This window comes from Centropristis striata, chromosome 16 (assembly GCF_030273125.1).
Source record: "Centropristis striata isolate RG_2023a ecotype Rhode Island chromosome 16, C.striata_1.0, whole genome shotgun sequence".
Lineage (NCBI taxonomy): Eukaryota > Metazoa > Chordata > Actinopteri > Perciformes > Serranidae > Centropristis > Centropristis striata.
The window spans coordinates 6,094,633-6,112,949 of record NC_081532.1 but is presented as its reverse complement, the minus strand read 5'-3'; the positions used below and the strand labels follow the sequence as shown (position 1 = coordinate 6,112,949).

At 38.2% G+C, this 18,317-nt stretch overlaps 1 protein-coding gene across 2 annotated transcripts in view; it reads right to left on the bottom strand.

Moving 5' to 3' along the window:
• Positions 1-18,317, bottom strand: part of pacrg (PARK2 co-regulated) — a 195,268-nt gene that overhangs the window by 80,588 nt on the left and 96,363 nt on the right. Inside the window, exons 4-5 of one of the 2 annotated variants that reach the window (XM_059353323.1) lie at positions 14,444-14,593; positions 10,899-11,039 (exon numbers count right to left, since the gene is read on the bottom strand). In XM_059353323.1, the coding sequence (XP_059209306.1) occupies positions 10,960-11,039; positions 14,444-14,593 (230 nt within the window). In that variant the 3' untranslated portion in view covers positions 10,899-10,959. Of the gene's footprint in view, positions 1-10,898; positions 11,040-14,443; positions 14,594-18,317 lie in introns of those variants that run through there. The other variant, XM_059353322.1, reaches the window with a different exon arrangement.

The following is an 18,317-nucleotide window of genomic DNA, read 5'->3' as shown; positions in this document are numbered from 1 at the left end:
AATAAAGAGCCAAATACAGCAAGCCAAGTATTATTTCACTACTTAATTAAGTTTGAAAAGTAAAAGGATAAAAACAGCAACAACAAGATGAATTCTCTGTAATACTCCTGTGGCTGAATGTGCCCACACATGCAGTCAAGCTATTTTGTCGGGTCAACATGACCCATTCTTTTCCCGTAATTATTTGACTCTGTAGATGTGCTTATAATACACTAACCGCTGATCCATGTTGCTGACCTGGGTATTAGATGTATGATTACCCTTTACGTCTAACAGAGGCACTACAAATTGTAAATGCATGTATAACATGATAGGGATGAATAATTATGAGTGCAATGAATAAATTACTACCTATAAACACCACTAATAAGGTTTTTTTTTGTTGTTGTTGCTTGCCCATTGCTCTGTTGTGACTTGTTAATGAAACAATGTTGTTTCCTTTAATTGAAAACTGAGATAATTTTGTCATTGGAATGAATAAATGACATGAAAATTGTAGCCGAAACAACAGCCATTCATTTTAGTCTAATGGCAGCAATCATTTTGTGGATTTTGGGATATTTTTGCTAAACTCTGGGTGTATGGTGTTGTATACTGATATTTTGTGATAGCTAGAGGGAATATGAGCTGTGGAGCCAGATGGAAACATTAGAGATGGGAGCCAGCGAAAAACTGTTTGTCTGGACGTGGGACAAGAATTGGCTTGGAAAACCTTATGGATATTTTGTGTGAGTAGGGGGGTAAAATGTTTCTAGGGGGGTTCAGGGGGTTCTTGAGAAATTGTGTGCATTAGAAAGTTAGAATAGGGTTCAATTACATCCATTAGAGATAGCAAGGAATGTGACTGGTGCATGTCTGTGTGAGAATGGAGGAGATAAGGTTTCCTTTGTCAGGGGAAACATGCTGAGAAGGGGCAATAATGGGGGGTGGGTTTCTCAAGATGCAGACAGACAGGAGACAGACCCTGAAAATGACAGGTGTGGAGGCTTTATGACTGACAATGACGGGCTGAGGACTTACTAGACAATGTAAAAAGATATCAGTATCAAAAGTCTAGAATCGCATACTACAGCATATTCTCTTTAGATCATGGGTCTCAAATTTGCGGCCCGCGGGCCAATTGCGGCCCTCGTGACGAGGTTTTGTGGCTCCCACCTTGATATGAAAGTTTAATGTGAGTTTTATATAAATGGCACTTTACCGTGTTGTGTGTGAAAGGTCCCTTTAATTACTTTTTGGGGGGAATTTTGTGTCTTTTTTTGGTAATTTTGTGTCTTTTTTAATTATTTTGTGTTTTTTTAATAATGTGTCTTTTTTTGGTAATTTTGTGTCCTTTTTTTTGGTAATTCTGTGTATTTTATGGTCATTTTGTGTCTTTTTTTGGTCATTTTGTATCTTTTTGATCATTTTGTTTCTTTTTTTGGTCATTTTGTGTCTTTTTTTAATAGTAATTTTGTGTCTTTTTTGGTCATTTTGTGTCTTTTTAAAGTAATTTAGTTTTTTTTCTGTCATTTTGTGTCTTTTTTTAGTAATTTTGTGTCTTTTTTTGGTCATTTTTATACTGCCTCCAGCGGCCCCCAGGTAATTTGAGTTTGAGACCCCTGCTTTAGATTTAAACATGTGAAAAAAAGCAGCTCAGTAGTCCATGAAGGTGTCCAAAATCCTTAAAATTCAGATGATATACACCTTTCCGTTTTCTTCAGTGTACTTACATTTCTGCCCACAGAGGGAAGCAGGACTGTATCCTGCCACCAGTAATAAAAATCTATTTAGCTTCTATTGTTTACTATGTGTGTCCTTGTCTGGGACAACAAGTGCAGGAGACTGAATGCTATTTGTGATTTGTTTTGTGAAATTGTGCCTTTTTAACTTTCAAGCGGCAGGTCTGTATGTGAAGGTGTGGCAGTTTATGAGAGCTGACAGGGAACCTGGCGCAGGGTGCGAATGCTGATCCAAAGCGGGCCGGACAAATGTCTGCACACACACCAGCATTCTGTCGCCGGCTGCCCGCGGAGATGTCAAACACAATGATGTGGTGAGAGGCTGCAGGAGAGCTCCCCGCTCGCTGCTAGGAAGTCATGACACACTCAAAGGCATGCGCAAGGACAAAGATTCATACACAAGAACGCAAGAGAATTACATCAAGAGGCAGCACACTCACTGGCTAACAAATGGCTGACTCTCCTTCAACCCCACACACACACACACACACACACACACACACACACACATATCCTCTAAAGCATGGGTCTCAAACTTGCGGCCCGCGGGCCAATTGTGGCCCTTGTGACGATATTTTTTGGCCCCCACCTTGATATGAAAGTTTAATGTGAGTTTTATATGAACTTATATGGCACTTTACCGTGTTGTGTGTGGAAGGTCCCTTTAATTACTTTTTTTGGTAATTTTGTGTCTTTTTTTAATAATTGTGTGTCTTTTTTAATAATGTTGTGTCTTTTTTGGTAATTCTGTGTCTTTTTTTGGTCATTTTGTTTCTTTCTTTGGTAATTTTGTTTCTTTTTTTTAAGTAATTTAGTTTTTTTCTGTCATTTTGTGTCTTTTTTGGTAATTTTATGTCTTTTTTGGTCATTTTATGTCTTTTTTGGGTCATTTTGTGTCTTTTTTTAAAATAATTTTGTGTGTTTTTTGGTCATTTTGTGTCTTTTTTGGGTCATTTTGTGTCTTTTTTAAATAATTTTGTGTCTTTTTTTAATAACGTTGTGTCTTTTTTGTTAATTCTGTGTATTTTTTGGTCATTTTGTGTCTTTTTTGTAATTTTGTGTCTTTTTAAAGTAATTTAGTGTTTTTTCAGTCATTTTGTGTCTTTTTTAAGTAATTTAGTTTTTTCCTGTCATTTTGTGTCTTTCTTTAGTAATTTTGTGTCTTTTTTTGGTCATTTTGATACTGCCTCCAGTGGCCCCCAGGTCATTTGAGTTTGAGACCCCTGCTCTAAAGGGAATAACAGCCCATCAACCTGATTCACGCTCAAACTGGAACGATCACCTGTCTTTGGAAAACACAGCTAATGTTCGCGCTATTCATCTCACTCTATTGTCTAATTTCGACAACTCGATAATTGTGTTACACGTGTCAGGCCCCCGGAGCCTGGACAATCCTGCAAATCGTTTCAAAGTGCCCCAAATTCATTAATTACAGTGTGTTAATCTCATTGAGATGGGAGGGAAAGGACCCTCATAACTCATCCAATTAGGTAATTGAGTGCTACTTGGATTAGAGGGAATGAAAGGACGAGCCCCGCTGAGATTGAGGCCTTCTGGTTCCAATGAAAGAATGGTCGTCTACAGATTACAAGTAAGTACGCGCTAAACCTGATCCTATCCATCTAAAAGCTCAACATTCACTTAGAGGCTTTCTCCAACTACTTATCTCTACTCATTTCCAAGGCTTTAGACATCAGGATTGAGCAGACAGGTAAACTGGCCCTTTAAGGTAATCAAGAAAGTGCATGTGACTGTTTGCATGTGGAACACTTCTCCTGTATGAACCCACACTGATTCCACTTTTTCTACTGGAATTTAGAGCTGAAAATAACAATTACTTTCATTGTGGACTTTCGAAGTGCTGATTATTTTCTTGATTAATCGTTGTTGTCAGAAAAATTATGAAAAATGTCCTTAAATATCTTGTTTGTCCACAATTCGAAGATATTAAGTTTAATTTAAACATTTTCTCCCCCCAAAAAAACTTTGGGTTTGGTTCCAGTTGGTTTAAAGTGTGTTGCATGTAACTTAGATGTTTGTCCACATGGTGTGAAGGGCTGGGCGATATGTCGATATAAAAGATAAATCGATATATTTTTAAAAGTGATATGGAATTAGACTATCACATATATCGATATCGTCATTTTTTCTCTTTATAAATAAATGCTGCCCTTACTAGGGTTTGTCATATTTAGTTCTTTTGTAATGTCCGTTATTCTTTTCTCATATGAATATATTTATTTCAGAAAAAGATTGGCCTATTTTTATTTCAGAGGCTATTCAAATACAAATACAGATATTTTTTATTTAAATGTGCACTTTATGTAGCTTTGATTTTAAAAAAGGTACTCCTGTTATACAATATTTATGTTCACTTAAATAAGATAAACAGTTTCAATAAAACTACTTGTGACATGTCATATTTGGCTTTGACTGAACATTTGCTCTCACTTTGCGATAAAAATATCTGAATATATATCATATATTGATATGAAGTCGGGATGTGACTTTTGGTCCATATCGCCCAGCCCTAATGCTCAGAGTCATCTCAAGTGATCTATGTCATAGAGTCTTTCTTTAGTGGAAATATTACTATATGTTATTGGTGATCACCCATACCTATCTGATCTCTCAGACATCTTGTGGTATTTTTTTACATAAGATTCCAGTATAATTATTACAATATTACACTTAAAGGCTTGGCATTGGCTGTCAAGTGCAGCACTGACAGCCAATGCCAAACTTACTGTTAATTAAGGTCTGTTTGTTTAATAATATTCATGCCAGATAAAGAGAATGACAATGCCATTATAGGGAAATTATATAACCAGAAAAGAAGCAATAGCAGCCTGCTGTCCCGTAGCAGTGACTTGAGGAGAGCTGAGCCAGCCTCTGCATCCTGCAGCAATCGAAGTTGTGCTTTGTTAAGTTGCAGATTGCCTGTGCGAAGACGCCAAATTCTATTTCATTTTAAGTATACTGCCTGCCTCAGGGCTCCGTGCCATTTAAAGAGTGCATCCCATAATTCCCCTAAGTGCTTCACATTGCAAAAAGCACTATGTACAAATTAATGAACAAATCAACAAACACAAAGCCAAGTTCTTACTGAAGCGCTTCCTCAAGCAATTAGTAAAAGTACATTATCTAACCTGATGGAACAATAGAGACACGACTCAGTGTATTCCAGCTGGAAAAGACAAAGTGAAACGTGTCCATCACGGTCTGCAGAGTAAAAAGTTTGAGAGGGTCAATCATAGACGCAGAATGATGTGTGTGTGAGTGTGTGTTTTCGTTGAGCAGCCTGCCTGTCTGCCTGCAGAGCAGCCCAGATTATGCATGAATCGGGCTGCTTATCAGCTGACCTTTAAATTGGAGCCGCAGAGCGACTGAAGGCCCAAGGGCTGACGCTCACACCTGATTGGCTGCTCCGCCTCAGACCTGCTGACAATAGAAATTAACAGAGCCAGGTGGGCATGTCCGCAGGCGGAAGAAGTATAGGAGTGGAGAAAGATAGGGGGAGGTGGGGACTGCATTAATACGAAAATATTTCCACTATTTTCCTCATTTTCGTCTTTTCTTAAGCTTCAGGAGGGAAGGAAAAAGTCATTATGTGCTGTGAAGCATGCTAACGGTGGAGCGGGTAAGAACAGACGAGCTCGGTATTACCTGGATTTCATCTCCCGCTCACTCATGCTATCTTTCCTTCTATCTCTTCTTTCTCTCTTAGTTTCTCCCACTCTCTCTGTATTTTAATGGCGGAGGGGTCTTGGCAGGCAGTGATTGCTTGATAGATAGATATCTCCCGTTGGAGAGGGGTACATGGAAGAGGAGACGGGGGCTGAGGATGAGGTGTGTGTTCTGTCGTCTGCAGGGACAAGGAGCTCTGTGTGTCTGTGGAGGATGATGGATTACATGGGGGCCACGGGTTTATGTATGTGTGTGGGTGTGTGTGTGTGTGTGTGTGTGTGTGTGTGGGCATGTTCCTCTCCGTTGTGCAGCTATGTACACAGTGAAAGCATGGCAGTGAATTAATTTTTCACAACGGCAGCAGGAAAAGGTCATTAAATAAAACAAATGTTTGTGAATGGGAATCCCCAGGAATTAACTTCAACACCATATATGCGACAGCGCGGCGTTCTGGCACTAAACGAGAGCATTACATTGTATTGTGGACAGGAGCACAGGTGGCTGAGTACACTGGCATACGCTTGGCCTTCTGTCAGATTAAAATGAGTTAGAGAAATGCTCTGGATTAGATTTGCCTGTGTGTCCTCTGTGTGTGTGTGTGTGTGTGTGTGTTCATGATGATCCTTTCATATGTGACAGTTACATGTATATGATCTCCATCCACAGATGATGAAGTGTCCTTGTCTCCTTGTTCCTGACTGTCCTTCTGACAGGCAGTGGGAGGGGTTACGAGGTCAGCCAGCTCTTCCTGTTTATTTCCATTCCAACGATCAGCTTGGGCCGTAACTGATCCGCTGTATTCATGAAGACGTCCAACATGAGCTGAGAGTGTGTGTGTGTGTGTGTGTGTGTGTGTATGCATGTGTGTGTCATGTGATACACAGATAAAGCAGGCCCACGGGGGCAAGACAGAGTGTCCAGCCACAGCACTGCATCTGTCACCAACACAAAAACCTCAGCAGTCGCCCAGGAACAGAAGACAGAGAGCCACTATCACTATCTGTGTGTGTGTGTGTGTGTGTGTGTGTGTGTGTGTGTGTGTGTGTGTGTGTGTGTGTGTGTGTGTGTGTAGGCTCAGCAATGCATGTGGGTGAGACCTTATCATAGCTGGACACATTCCTAGCAGGAAGATAAAAGAGGCCAAATGAACCAGATCACTGCTGTGTGTGTGAGCAATATGTATGAGTGTGTGACTGTGTGTGTGTGTGTGTGTGTGTGTGTGTGAGAGTGTTTGTCAGTGATAAATAGGAGTTTAAGGACCTACACCTTACAGATAAGCGGAGAAAATCATCAAGACAACAACAACAATGCTACGATGCAGGCTCAAATAAATACCAGAAGAGCCCTCCAGGCTAACATCAACTACCTTTAGACACAATGATGTAGGGACATCATGAAAAACATCGCTTTACGTAGTCCTTGTGCTTTACTTGAGTAGCCCATGAAATAGTGAACATAATGCTCTGGAAGCAAAGCGTTTATCAGAGAGCTGTTTCAAGCTATTCTCAGCATGGACTGGTAACTGAAGGACGTGTACTTGTGTTCCAATAGTCACATACATAGGCTGGAAAAAATGTTTCTGCATCTTGATCAAGGTCAAAGCAGATATATTTTGTCGCTGTCACGGTGTATGTTGTAAGATATGGAAAATATAAACTGCAGAACAGTAAACAGCAACAATAAATGTTTGATTTGTGGTATTTTATGTAATAAAAAATGACTTTGTTTACTGTAATCTTTGATAGTTTCACCTTTAAAATGTCTTTAATCAGACCTTTTCCACAAAATGTTATGTGGGTTAAAGAAAAATAATATAGTCATGGGGGAAAAAAATTGATCACCCATTGTTTTCTTCAATTTCGTGTTCATTTTAACCCTCTGGAGTCACCAAAAGCTCCAAATCATGACTTCTTCATCACATCCAGACTAGAAAACAAAGCAGCGTGGAGCCCTACTGTAAATTTACCTCTAAAGTTCTGGCTGTAAACTCCATGAGGACAGTTTCAGTTTGATGATATACCAAGTAAAACTGGAGACAAGCTCAAATATATTTAGTATAAAATGATAGAACTGGATGGAACCCTCTTATGTGTTATATTTGCAACCTTTGTTCACATTTGCAACATTTACATTTTTTAATTGAGCATGATAGTGTTTTGAAAATAAAAAAAAAACACTTTCAAAATCACATTTTATGTTGGACTAAAGGACTAAAAAAGACACAAAATTACTTAAAAAAGACACAAAAAGACACAAAATGACCAAAAGAGACACAAAGACACAAAATGAGACACAAAATGATCAAAGAAAGGACACAAAATGACCAAAAAAGACACAAAAAGACATACAAAGACACGAAAAGACATGAAAATGATTCAAAAATGGACAAAATAGCCCAAGACTCCATAGAGTTAATACCTGGTACAACTAAAGGTACATTTGTTTGGACAAAAATAATAATAACAACAAAAATAGCTGATAAGAGTTTAATTTAAAAACTGATATCTAGAAATTTTCCACGGTTTTCTTGATAATTTTGGTTATTATCAAGAAAACCATGGAAAATGTCTAGATATCAGCTCTTAAATTACACTCTTATGAGCCATTTTTGTTGTTATCAGATTATTTGTCCAAACAAATGTACCTGTAGTTGTACCAGGTATAAAAAAAAGAATAAGAAATAGAAGAAAACAAGTGTGGTCTAATAATTTTTTTCCATGACTGTATATATTATTCTCAAAAATTGATAGAGTCTAGGGGTGCAAAACTTCAGCTTTTTGTCTTCTCAATGTCGATTCTAACACCTCAACCTATGACATCATTTACAGACTATGAGTGTCCCAAATTTAAAGGGGAACACCCCCTAAATTAAGTTTTTTATGTTAGTTTTTTATGTTATTTTCATGGTATTTAGCACTCTCTCTGAAAGCCAAAACCCAAATAAGTCATTCTCAAACTTGTGACAGTCCAAAATTCCATATTAAGATGCTTTTTAGTACGCAAAAAGAGTATTTTAGTAAGTTCAAAATCTTAGTATGAAACTGATATTAAGTGAATATTACAATATGCAAACACTTAACACTATGCTGAGAAAGGGCATAGCTCCCCTCTAAAGTCTGAATAACTCACTGTGTGGAACTCATTTGGATCAGTTTAAAATGACAATGAAGAAAACATCTGTATTAAAGGTGAGTCAGTCATGCCTGGCCACTACCTGATCCACTAAATAAGGTCAGTATTGGCACGCATTTGAGCTCTATTCAAGACTGGAAATATTTTCTCTGTGTAGTTTACTCCACAAACTCTCTTTCTCTCTTCCTCAGATGACGTACAGTAAATGAGTTCCCTTCCGATCGAGCTCAGAAGAGGAATTTGCTGGATGAGGGAGCACATCTCTCCTTCATAAGGAACGTTGTTGCATTTCATTAGGGATAAGATTCATCACAGCAAGCAAACAAGAGAGCCGTGCAAATCGCATTGGAGGAATTCCTACACTCTCCTCAACATTGTCTCACACACACACACACACACACACACACACACACACACACACATAAACACACACACACGCAAACACAGCTGATATGCAAAAGACACAAAGAAAACAAAGGCTGAGAGCGCTGATTCAAGAGACAAAGGGGTACATCAAGGACGGTGATATTATGTGATTGCTCATTATTGTGCGCTTCAACATGACGCATTACTGTGTCAGTGGTGAGAATGGCAGCCGGCTGCCTGCACTTTAACAGGCACATTTTTTCTCATCGCACAATGGAGCCATTCCTTTCTACACAGGCCTGGATACCAGACAGGCTGAGTATGTGGGGCATGAGTGTGCTCTCCTGGTCAGAGGTCCAGTGCTCTGTCTGAGTGAGAGGACACCCGAGGGTCCATTTTGGAGATGGCTAGAGAGCTCCAGCTCTGACCCTGGAAAAATGGTTCAGATAAGGCCTGTATACAGACCAATTTAACAGGTCACAACCCTGTCTCGGAGTGGGAGCGACACAGCGGGAGTGTGTGAACACAGCCCAGGGGGTCTGTCCCATGATGAGATACGGGTGATATCTAAGTGTAGCCCCGACGCTGCAGCGGTGGCTGTCAGCCTATTGATTCACAGCTAGAACAACTGGGCAGACAGGGACAAAGTCAGGTTGTGTAGCTGGGACAGCGTGTGATTATGGGTGATGAACATGAACATGGTGCAGCTCACAGCAAAAATACAAGAGCATTGAATACATATTTTCTTTGATCCTTTATAACATATACAATCTAAAGTCAGTTTTATATTAGTTTATAATCTATTTTTAAAAATTTAAGGTATTTTCTGACATTTTTAGAGACACTGTGAGCAAGAAAATTCATTACCGTGACACATTTTTAAATTAAAAAACAAACAACTAAGAGGTTTTTTTTCTTTGACAAGCACGTAAATGTGCTCAAGGGTAGCTGGTATCACCAAAATGTATTTTATTAAAATATACACATATTTTTTATTATTTATTTTTTATTTTATTTTTTAATGCAAACAATTATATCATTACAGTAACATTTAACCATTTTTTCTCATCAATTTTCATTCAGATTTTGTTCTTTATACATTGCTAAAAACCATTATGTTTGATTACATTCTGTTAAATTATACATTTTTAAACAAATGTATATTTATTTTTATAAAGTTTATTAAATATTTATTGTATATAAGTGCGGGGAAACCATGACATTTTTATCTGGACACATTACGGTAATGAATTTGTGAATTAAAAATATGTTCAAAAATATAGAAAATATTATTTTGACACAAAACAATGAATTGCGCCTCATTATGGATATAGTGTTCATTCATATAAAAGTGAAATATATCTAGTTTAATAAAGTATGTCCTTATAATCTTCAATTCAATGCGTTTCCTTTATTTTCATGACTATTGACATTGTAAATTCATCAAAACTATTAATGAACACATGAGGAATTATGTACTTAACAAAAATGTGTGAAATAACTGAAAACAAGGGTGGCTATTTTGAGGAATCTAAAATACAAGACATGTTTTCAGTTATTTCACACTTTTTTTGTTAAGTACATAATTCCATATGTGTTCATTCATAGTTTTGATGCCTTCAGTGAGAATCTACAATGTAAATAGTCATGAAAATAAAATAAAAAACGCATTGAATGAGAAGGTGTGTGTCCAAACTTTTGGCCTGTACTGTAGCTTAGACTGGCTTCATAACAATCACCCTTATATATATCTGTGCCTGTATGTGAGCCAGAGGCTGGTAGACCTACAGAACAGTAAACAGAGAGAGATGGAGACAGAAAACTGGGGCCTTCATCCACTGAAGTCAACAGCTGCATATGGGACACAACAGATCTATTCATGACAGATGTACACGAATGTAGGCACACACACTTGGCACATACTGGACAGTGGCCTGTTTGTGGCTCAGGAGATAAGAGGGATGCCATGCAAGCTCTGTGAGTTACAGTGTGGGAGAGCCAAACAGAGATGTTACCACACACTACGAGACAGTCCTCTGTGTCTTCTAGTGTATTAAACACAATGATGGTGCCTGTCTGCTCGGAGAAGCACGCTGGCTCTGGTTGAGACAGCCGACTGAGCGTGGGATGGAGCTGGAGGTGTATATAAGCGATATTAGATAATAGATGGACTTCAATGAAAGCTTTGATATCGATATAAACAAGCCACATAAAACGGAGGAGAAACAGAGACAAAGGCATGCAGAGAGTGAATAGTGTGAGAGAACAACAACCCTGAAATATTTGCGTATTCAAGTGAAAGAACACAGAGTTCTGATTCAGAGTGTCTGGTCCCCAAAAGAGAAGCATATACTTTGTGAATATTTTTTGAAGTCGTATTTTTCTCTGTTAGCAGGGAGTGGGTAGTGCAGGACATGAATTGACAGCTTATCTAACAGTAAAGCTTCAGATGGAAAGGGAGAAAATAATAATAACACTGGAAATATTCTATCTATCTATCCGTCCATCCGTCTATCCGTCCATAAACTTAAACCCCAAAACTCACCAGGTTTGAAGATCATGTTTTCAACTTTCTGAGTGTTGATTATTTGATCATGTGAGATTTACTTTTCCGTGAGTAAAAGTAGCCGAAGTGAAGCTCCAAATAGAAATATCACTTTATTCTACATGTTTCATTTAAAGTTTTCGCCAAAAATAAACCGTTTGCATGAACCAGATCTTGTAAAAAAACAATAAATTCTTCGCACTTTAGCACAACTGGGAATCCATGATTGATTACAGTGTGATCAACAGTCACGTGAGAAATATTTAGTGAAAATGTGATGCAGAAGAAGACAAAAGAGGTTTTAAAAATGTTAATATAAAGTGCCATTTTTGAAGAATCAATTATAGAAATGATACCTGAGTGTTTTTAGTTTTTTTAATTTTAATGATTTATGGCATTATACCCGTTATACTGCACAAAAGACATATTTAAGTTATCCCTACTTATAGTCATGATTGTGTTGTTTCCATTGTGATGAAGGATATTGAGTAATATGTGACAAAAGCAAAATACGCTCTTAGACCTTAGGGTTTAGAGGGTTAATATACCTACTAGGGGTGCACCGATTGCAATTTTCTGGCCGATCACCGATCACCGATTCCAATTTTGGCTGATAACTATTTTTTTTATAACTCACAGCATACACCTTCAATGTTTGAATCTTATTTTATTGAAAAACAATAACACAGCAGTATTTTTCTTTAACAAATAAAGGAAATCACAATGTCTGAGGTTATTAATAAAATATTGAACTTAAAATAAATAGCAACAATTTACAGGATAAACTAACAAAAGAACTGCAACCATAAATAAAGTGCCCTGAGTTTTTGGTTTCGTTATAGTACAACAAGAAAAAATGCCCAAATGCGACTGTTGTCGCCCAGAGCACACTCAGACATGCAGAAGTTCACGTACTTTCAGAGATCGCTAGATAAGATCGGTTTGACGTAAAAGAATCGGCCGATCAATCGGTGCACCCCTAATACGTACCTACTTGTATACTTTACTTTAGTTAAACTTTCTGTAACATTCAGCCTGAAGTTTTACCAACTTTAAAAAGCTGTAAAACTCAACTGAATGCCTATGAAGAGCTGAACAGGAAGCGGAGACCTTGTTTGGGCGGTTGGGTCCTGAGCCCTGGCAGCTGGACGGACCCCTCTCTGGCCCTCACCGGTCTCTCTGGGAGAGGTCAATAGCAGGGACGTCTGCCAGGTGAGAGGTTGGCTCCAGTTTAATCGATGCCCGCCAGAGGAGCACAGACAAGCGGGCAGGCAGGTAGACAGGCCGGCACGGTAACTACCAGACAGAGATAAAACTATTCCTGGTGGGGTTCACCGGCCAACTGCTGAGCCGGCGCTGTGGCGGAGAAACTCACGCTTCAAAACGGTTTAGGGGATTGATTTGACAGCTAATTTACAGAGGAGATTTGCATACGGCCATGCGCTAATAAGGCAGGCTTTTCTTTTCCATCTTTTGTCTTTCCTCACTATCTCTTTCGACTCTCGCCTGCCTTTTTTTAGACCTCAGCAAATAGTAACAGATAATGTAAGCGAATTAAAGAGACAAGAGATTCAAATTGGATATTGATTAAGAGACTAAAGCCTTGTGTTTTCTCCTGTTAAAGCCTGTGTTTAAATGATTGATTCACAATGTCACTCTCCACATCCTACTGACTGTGTGGCGAGTGGGATTGGTTGTGCCTTTAAGCCCTTCAATGGGCCCACATCATGTCACACCATGCTAAGTGCTTTGACACAGCCACACAAAGAGCCCTGCCTATCTGATGCCAATCTCCCCAGGTCTTGGTGTCACCCAGGTGGATGCTTTCAGAGAGAGCAAGGACAAAGTCTCCTCCTCAACAGCGCTGCACAATGCAGCCTGACTGACAGCAGAAAGGGACAGAATGGAGCTTCTCTGTCAAGTGGATGTTAAAGTGGTGGGAGGAAAAGGAAAGCGGATTCAGGGACAGGCGCGTTCATTGGATCCACAGAGAAAACAATAAGTAGAAAACAGGATGCTTTCTGCCTGAGAGTCACAAGATTCACAGTCGAACAAAAAGCGACATCTGCATAGCGTGTCCCAGAACCAAAGAGCTCGGTGCAATCACCTGGTTAAACCTACCAACAGCTTTAACACACTGCACATGAATACAGTGGCGGTTCTAGACCAATTTTACTGTGGGGGCCAATGAGGGGCCAGTGTTTAATCAGATGGGCACATTAGCACATGAAAGAATGGCAAAGATGTTATTTAAGCATTCAAAATCTTTGAATGTCTTGAAAAAGACACAAAATGACCAAACAAGACACAAAATGATGAAAAAAATACACAAAATGAGAAGACAGAATAACCAAAAAAAAACCCACAGAAGACATAAAAATGACAAAAAAGACACAAAATGACCAAAAAAAGACACAAAATAACTAAAAATGACACAAAAACAGACACAAAATTACCAAAAAAGACACAAAAAAGACACAAATGTCCAAAAAAGACACAAAATGACTTACAAAGACATGTAAAGACATGAAAAGGATTCAAAAATGGACAAAATAGCCCTATAAGACTCCATAGAGTTAAACTATTATACAATGTAACATTCTGGGTTCCTTTTGTGTACAATGAGATATTGTTTGAACGAAAAAAGGTTAGAATTGTTCCATTTTTTATTGTTATAAATTGATCATTTTATTATTAATTTGACACAGGCCCACTGCCCCTGTAAAGAAGCCTTTGGCCCCTGCTGTGGCCCCTGGAGGCCCCTGTGTAGAACCGCCACTGCATGAATACCAGTGCGTTTCACAGGCCTGTAACCGTTTCCTGTTTCTCTACTCACTGACATAGCAGCAGTACTAGCTGGATAGAAAATATTTATAACACAAAAGGACGTGGTTACACAATGACTGCTCCACAAAAAGCGCAGAGCCTCGTCATGCTGACACACCATCTGTCCATGAATTAACACGAAAGCATTTGCACGGCGAGAACTCACTGTTCATGTTCTTGAAGATGTTGAGGATGGGGAGGATCTGTCTGTAGTAGGGCACCAGAGCCTCTCCCACCATGTCTCCGGACATCACAAGGTGCTGCAGGACTTTCAGGGTGGTGCACATCACCTGCCGGTTCCTCGTGTTCAGGGCATCTAGAGGGAAAGACAGGTGGCAAGGGTCAGCTAAGGCACAATAAAAAAAGGAGGCTGTAAAGGTAGTTTATGGTATTTTATGTATTGAAAATGGACCTTGTTTACTGTAATCTTTGAAAAAGGTTCACCTTTAAAATGTATTTAATTGGACATACCTTTACCACAAAATGTTAAGATATATGTGGGTTAAAGAAGAAGAATATTGGCCGAATTCATTCTAAAAAATTGATATCAAGACTAGGGGTGCAAAACTTCTGCTTTTTGTCTTCTCGATATCGATTTTGACATCTCATCCTATGACATCAATTACAGACGATGATTGTGCCAGATTTAACCCATTTAAGCCGGGAAAGCATTACCGCATTTCTACCATTAAAGCCAGGAAAGCGGATACATCGTTTTGTAGTATTTGTAGTTTTTTCCACCTATTTTCGGTCTCTTGTCCAATGAAATGCATCAGAATACATGTGGGAGTGTTGCAACGCATCATGGGAATTTTCCAGAACTTTGAAATCATGGTGGAAGACGACTATAGCGGAGGGAGCTCAGATATAACAGCTATAAGCTCTCAAATACTTTTTGAATTTCATTTCTATCTGCTACAGAGGCTGAAAAATCGATTATTTAGTAGGAAGCTTTGACACTTCTGTTGAATTTCCAGGAAAAAAATCAGGTTTTAGGGGGTTATTTTAAATTCGCCCATAGGTTTTACAGCCATTTTTTCCAGGCATTTTAGGCCTAAATGGGTTACAGGAGAACACACCCAAGTTAATAACAGCATTACTTTCTCTGAAAGCCGAAAAACCAAAAAAGTAATTCTCAAACTTTTGTCATAAGGTTTGGAACTGCTTCACAGATACTATGGCTGGATCCAAAATTCCTTATTAACATGCTTTTTAGTATGCTAAAAGAGTAAGTTAGATTTTTTAGTATGGTTAAATGGTTAGTATGAAACTTGGAATAATATAACTATGAAATATTACAGTATGCAAACACTGAACACTATGCTGAAAAGGGGCATAATTCCCCTTTAATCTCTGTATAAGGTGGCAAAGGTCAGCTAAGGCACAACAAAAAAAGGAGGCTGTAAAGGCAAACATTTGTGGTATTTCATGTATTGAAAATGGACCTTGTTTACTGTAATCTTTGAAAAAGGTTCACCTTTAAAATGTATTTAATTAGACATACCTTTACCACAAAATGTTAAGATATATGTGGGTTAAAGAAAAATAATATTGGTCGAATTAATTTTAAAAAGTTTATATCAAGACTAGGGGTGCAAAACTTCTGCTTTTTGTCTTCTCAATATCGTTTCTGACACCTCATCCTATGACATCAATTACAGACTTTGATTGTGCCAAATTTAAAGGAGAACACACCCAATTTAATAACAGCATTACTCTCTCTGAAAGCCGTAAAACCAAAAAAGTAATTCTCAAACTTTTGTCATAAGGTTTGGAGCTGCTTCACAGACACTAAGGCTGCATCCAAAATTCCATATTAACATGCTTTTTAGTACGCTAAAAGAGTAAGTGAGATTTTTTAGTATGGTTAAAACCTTGAAAAACTTGACTTCGTTATTGAGAATTCTGCTTTTAATAGCGAAGAAAACAATTACAGCCTCTTGGTTAAAGCCACAACCCCCCAGTAAAACAGAATGGAGAGAAAGAGTAAAAAACGTATTTATCATGGAGAAAATCACAGCAAGGTTACAGCTTAAATCAGATAGGTTTGAACAAAGATGGCTACCAGTTATACAGACAATGTCAGAACTTTAGTCACCTCTTCTTTTTCTTTTATTTTTTTTCTCACCTTAGTTGTTCAGTAAATGTATGTAGTCATGGATACATGTTGCCCATATTACCTCCGTTTAAGAAGGAGGAAGAAATATTTGAAGATAGGATGTGAGGGCATGATTATATTTAGAACTGAAACTGTAATAACATCTCCTTATGTGTGTTCTTAATGTATGTGTTGTGTGTATGCATGTTTGTCATCTTGTGAAATAAAGAAGTGAGTTAAAAATAAAACTTTAGTATGAAACTTGGAATAATATAACTATGAAATATTGCAGTATGCAAACTTTGAACACTATGCTGAAAAGGGGCGTAATTCCCCTTTAATCTCTGTATAAGGTGGCAAAGGTCACCTAAGGCACAACAAAAAAAGGAGGCTGTAAAGGCAAACATTTGTGGTATTTTATGTATTGAAAAATGGACCTTGTTTACTGTAATTTTTGAAAAAGTTTCACCTTTAAAATGTATTTAATTAGACATACCTTTACCACAAAATGTTAATATATATGGGGGCTAAAGAAAAATAATATTGGTCGAATTAATTCTAAAAAATGTATATCAAGACTAGGGGTGCAAAACTTCTGTTTTTTGTCTTCTCGATATCGATGACATCAATTACAGACTTTGATTGCGCCAAATTTAAAGGAGAACACACACAAATTTATAACAGCATTACTCTCTCTGAAAGCCGAAAAACCAAAAAAGTAATTCTCAAACTTTTGTCATAAGGTTTGGAGCAAAATTCCATATTAACATGCTTTTTAGTACGCTAAAAGAGTAAGTGAGATTTGGTTAAAAAATCTGGTTAAAACCTTAGTATGAAACTTGGAATAATGTAACTATGAAATATTACAGTATGCAAACTTTGAACACTACGCTGAAAAGGGGCATAATTCCCCTTTAATCTCTGTATAAGGTGGCAAAGGTCAGCTAAGGCACAACAAAAAAAGGAGGCTGTAAAGGCAAACAGGTCAGTTTTTAGATTTGACATACAGGTTGTTTGCTCAGCCAAGTGCAGGTACAGTAAATGTGCAGTCGTTCTGATAGCTGCAACTACATAGTACAAAAGATTGGGCTAAGCATACACACACACAGGCAATTTATACATAAATCTTAACCCCCACACACTCCCTTTCCCTTGAAAGCCTTTTCTTTATAGCTGGGCTTTGATTTAGCCGGGCTTGTCTGCAATCAGTGATTTCAAATGCACCGGGGAAGCAGGAGTAAGTGAGAGCCAATCACTGGGCTATTTGGCCTACAGCTGCACTTAACTCCATCTCCCACTGATAGAGAGAACAAAAGGGAATGATGGTGGGAGAGATGGAGGGCGAGGGCGATCAAGAGAGACAAATGCAGAGAGAAAAAGAGGGATGGGGAAAACAACAAAAGACAAAATGTCAGAGAAAGAGATGTGACAGGCGGAGGGCAAAGGGTTAGAAAATAACTGCGATTAGCAACTAAGACTGACATATTTTTCCAGTTCTTTACGCTACTTTTATTTGTGCTTTTTTGCACGAGTGCTGGTAATTCCCTGCACAGACTGTCAGCATACCCCTCGTTAGAGATGTGATGTATTTATCTTTATGCAACCTTAAACTGTCATTTGATGCATACTTTCACAAAGAGCGGGTTGTAATGGCATCACAGCGCCTATTTTGGCAGTAAGCACCTACAATGACAACAATGAAAGGCATTAAAAACACCATTTTTAAAGAAAGAGTCGAAACAAATAAAACAGAGAGTGAGCAGAGACACAGAGTGTGTGGTTTATGGAGAGGAGCTAATATTTAAGTAGGTGAGAGAGAGAGACAGAAAGGGAGAGAGATAAAAAAAAAAAAAAGAGGGAGGTAAAAATCATTTATCATGATTATTTTGGTCAACATTGAAATCAAGATTATTTTTAATCATTTTTTTTTAAATAAATGCAA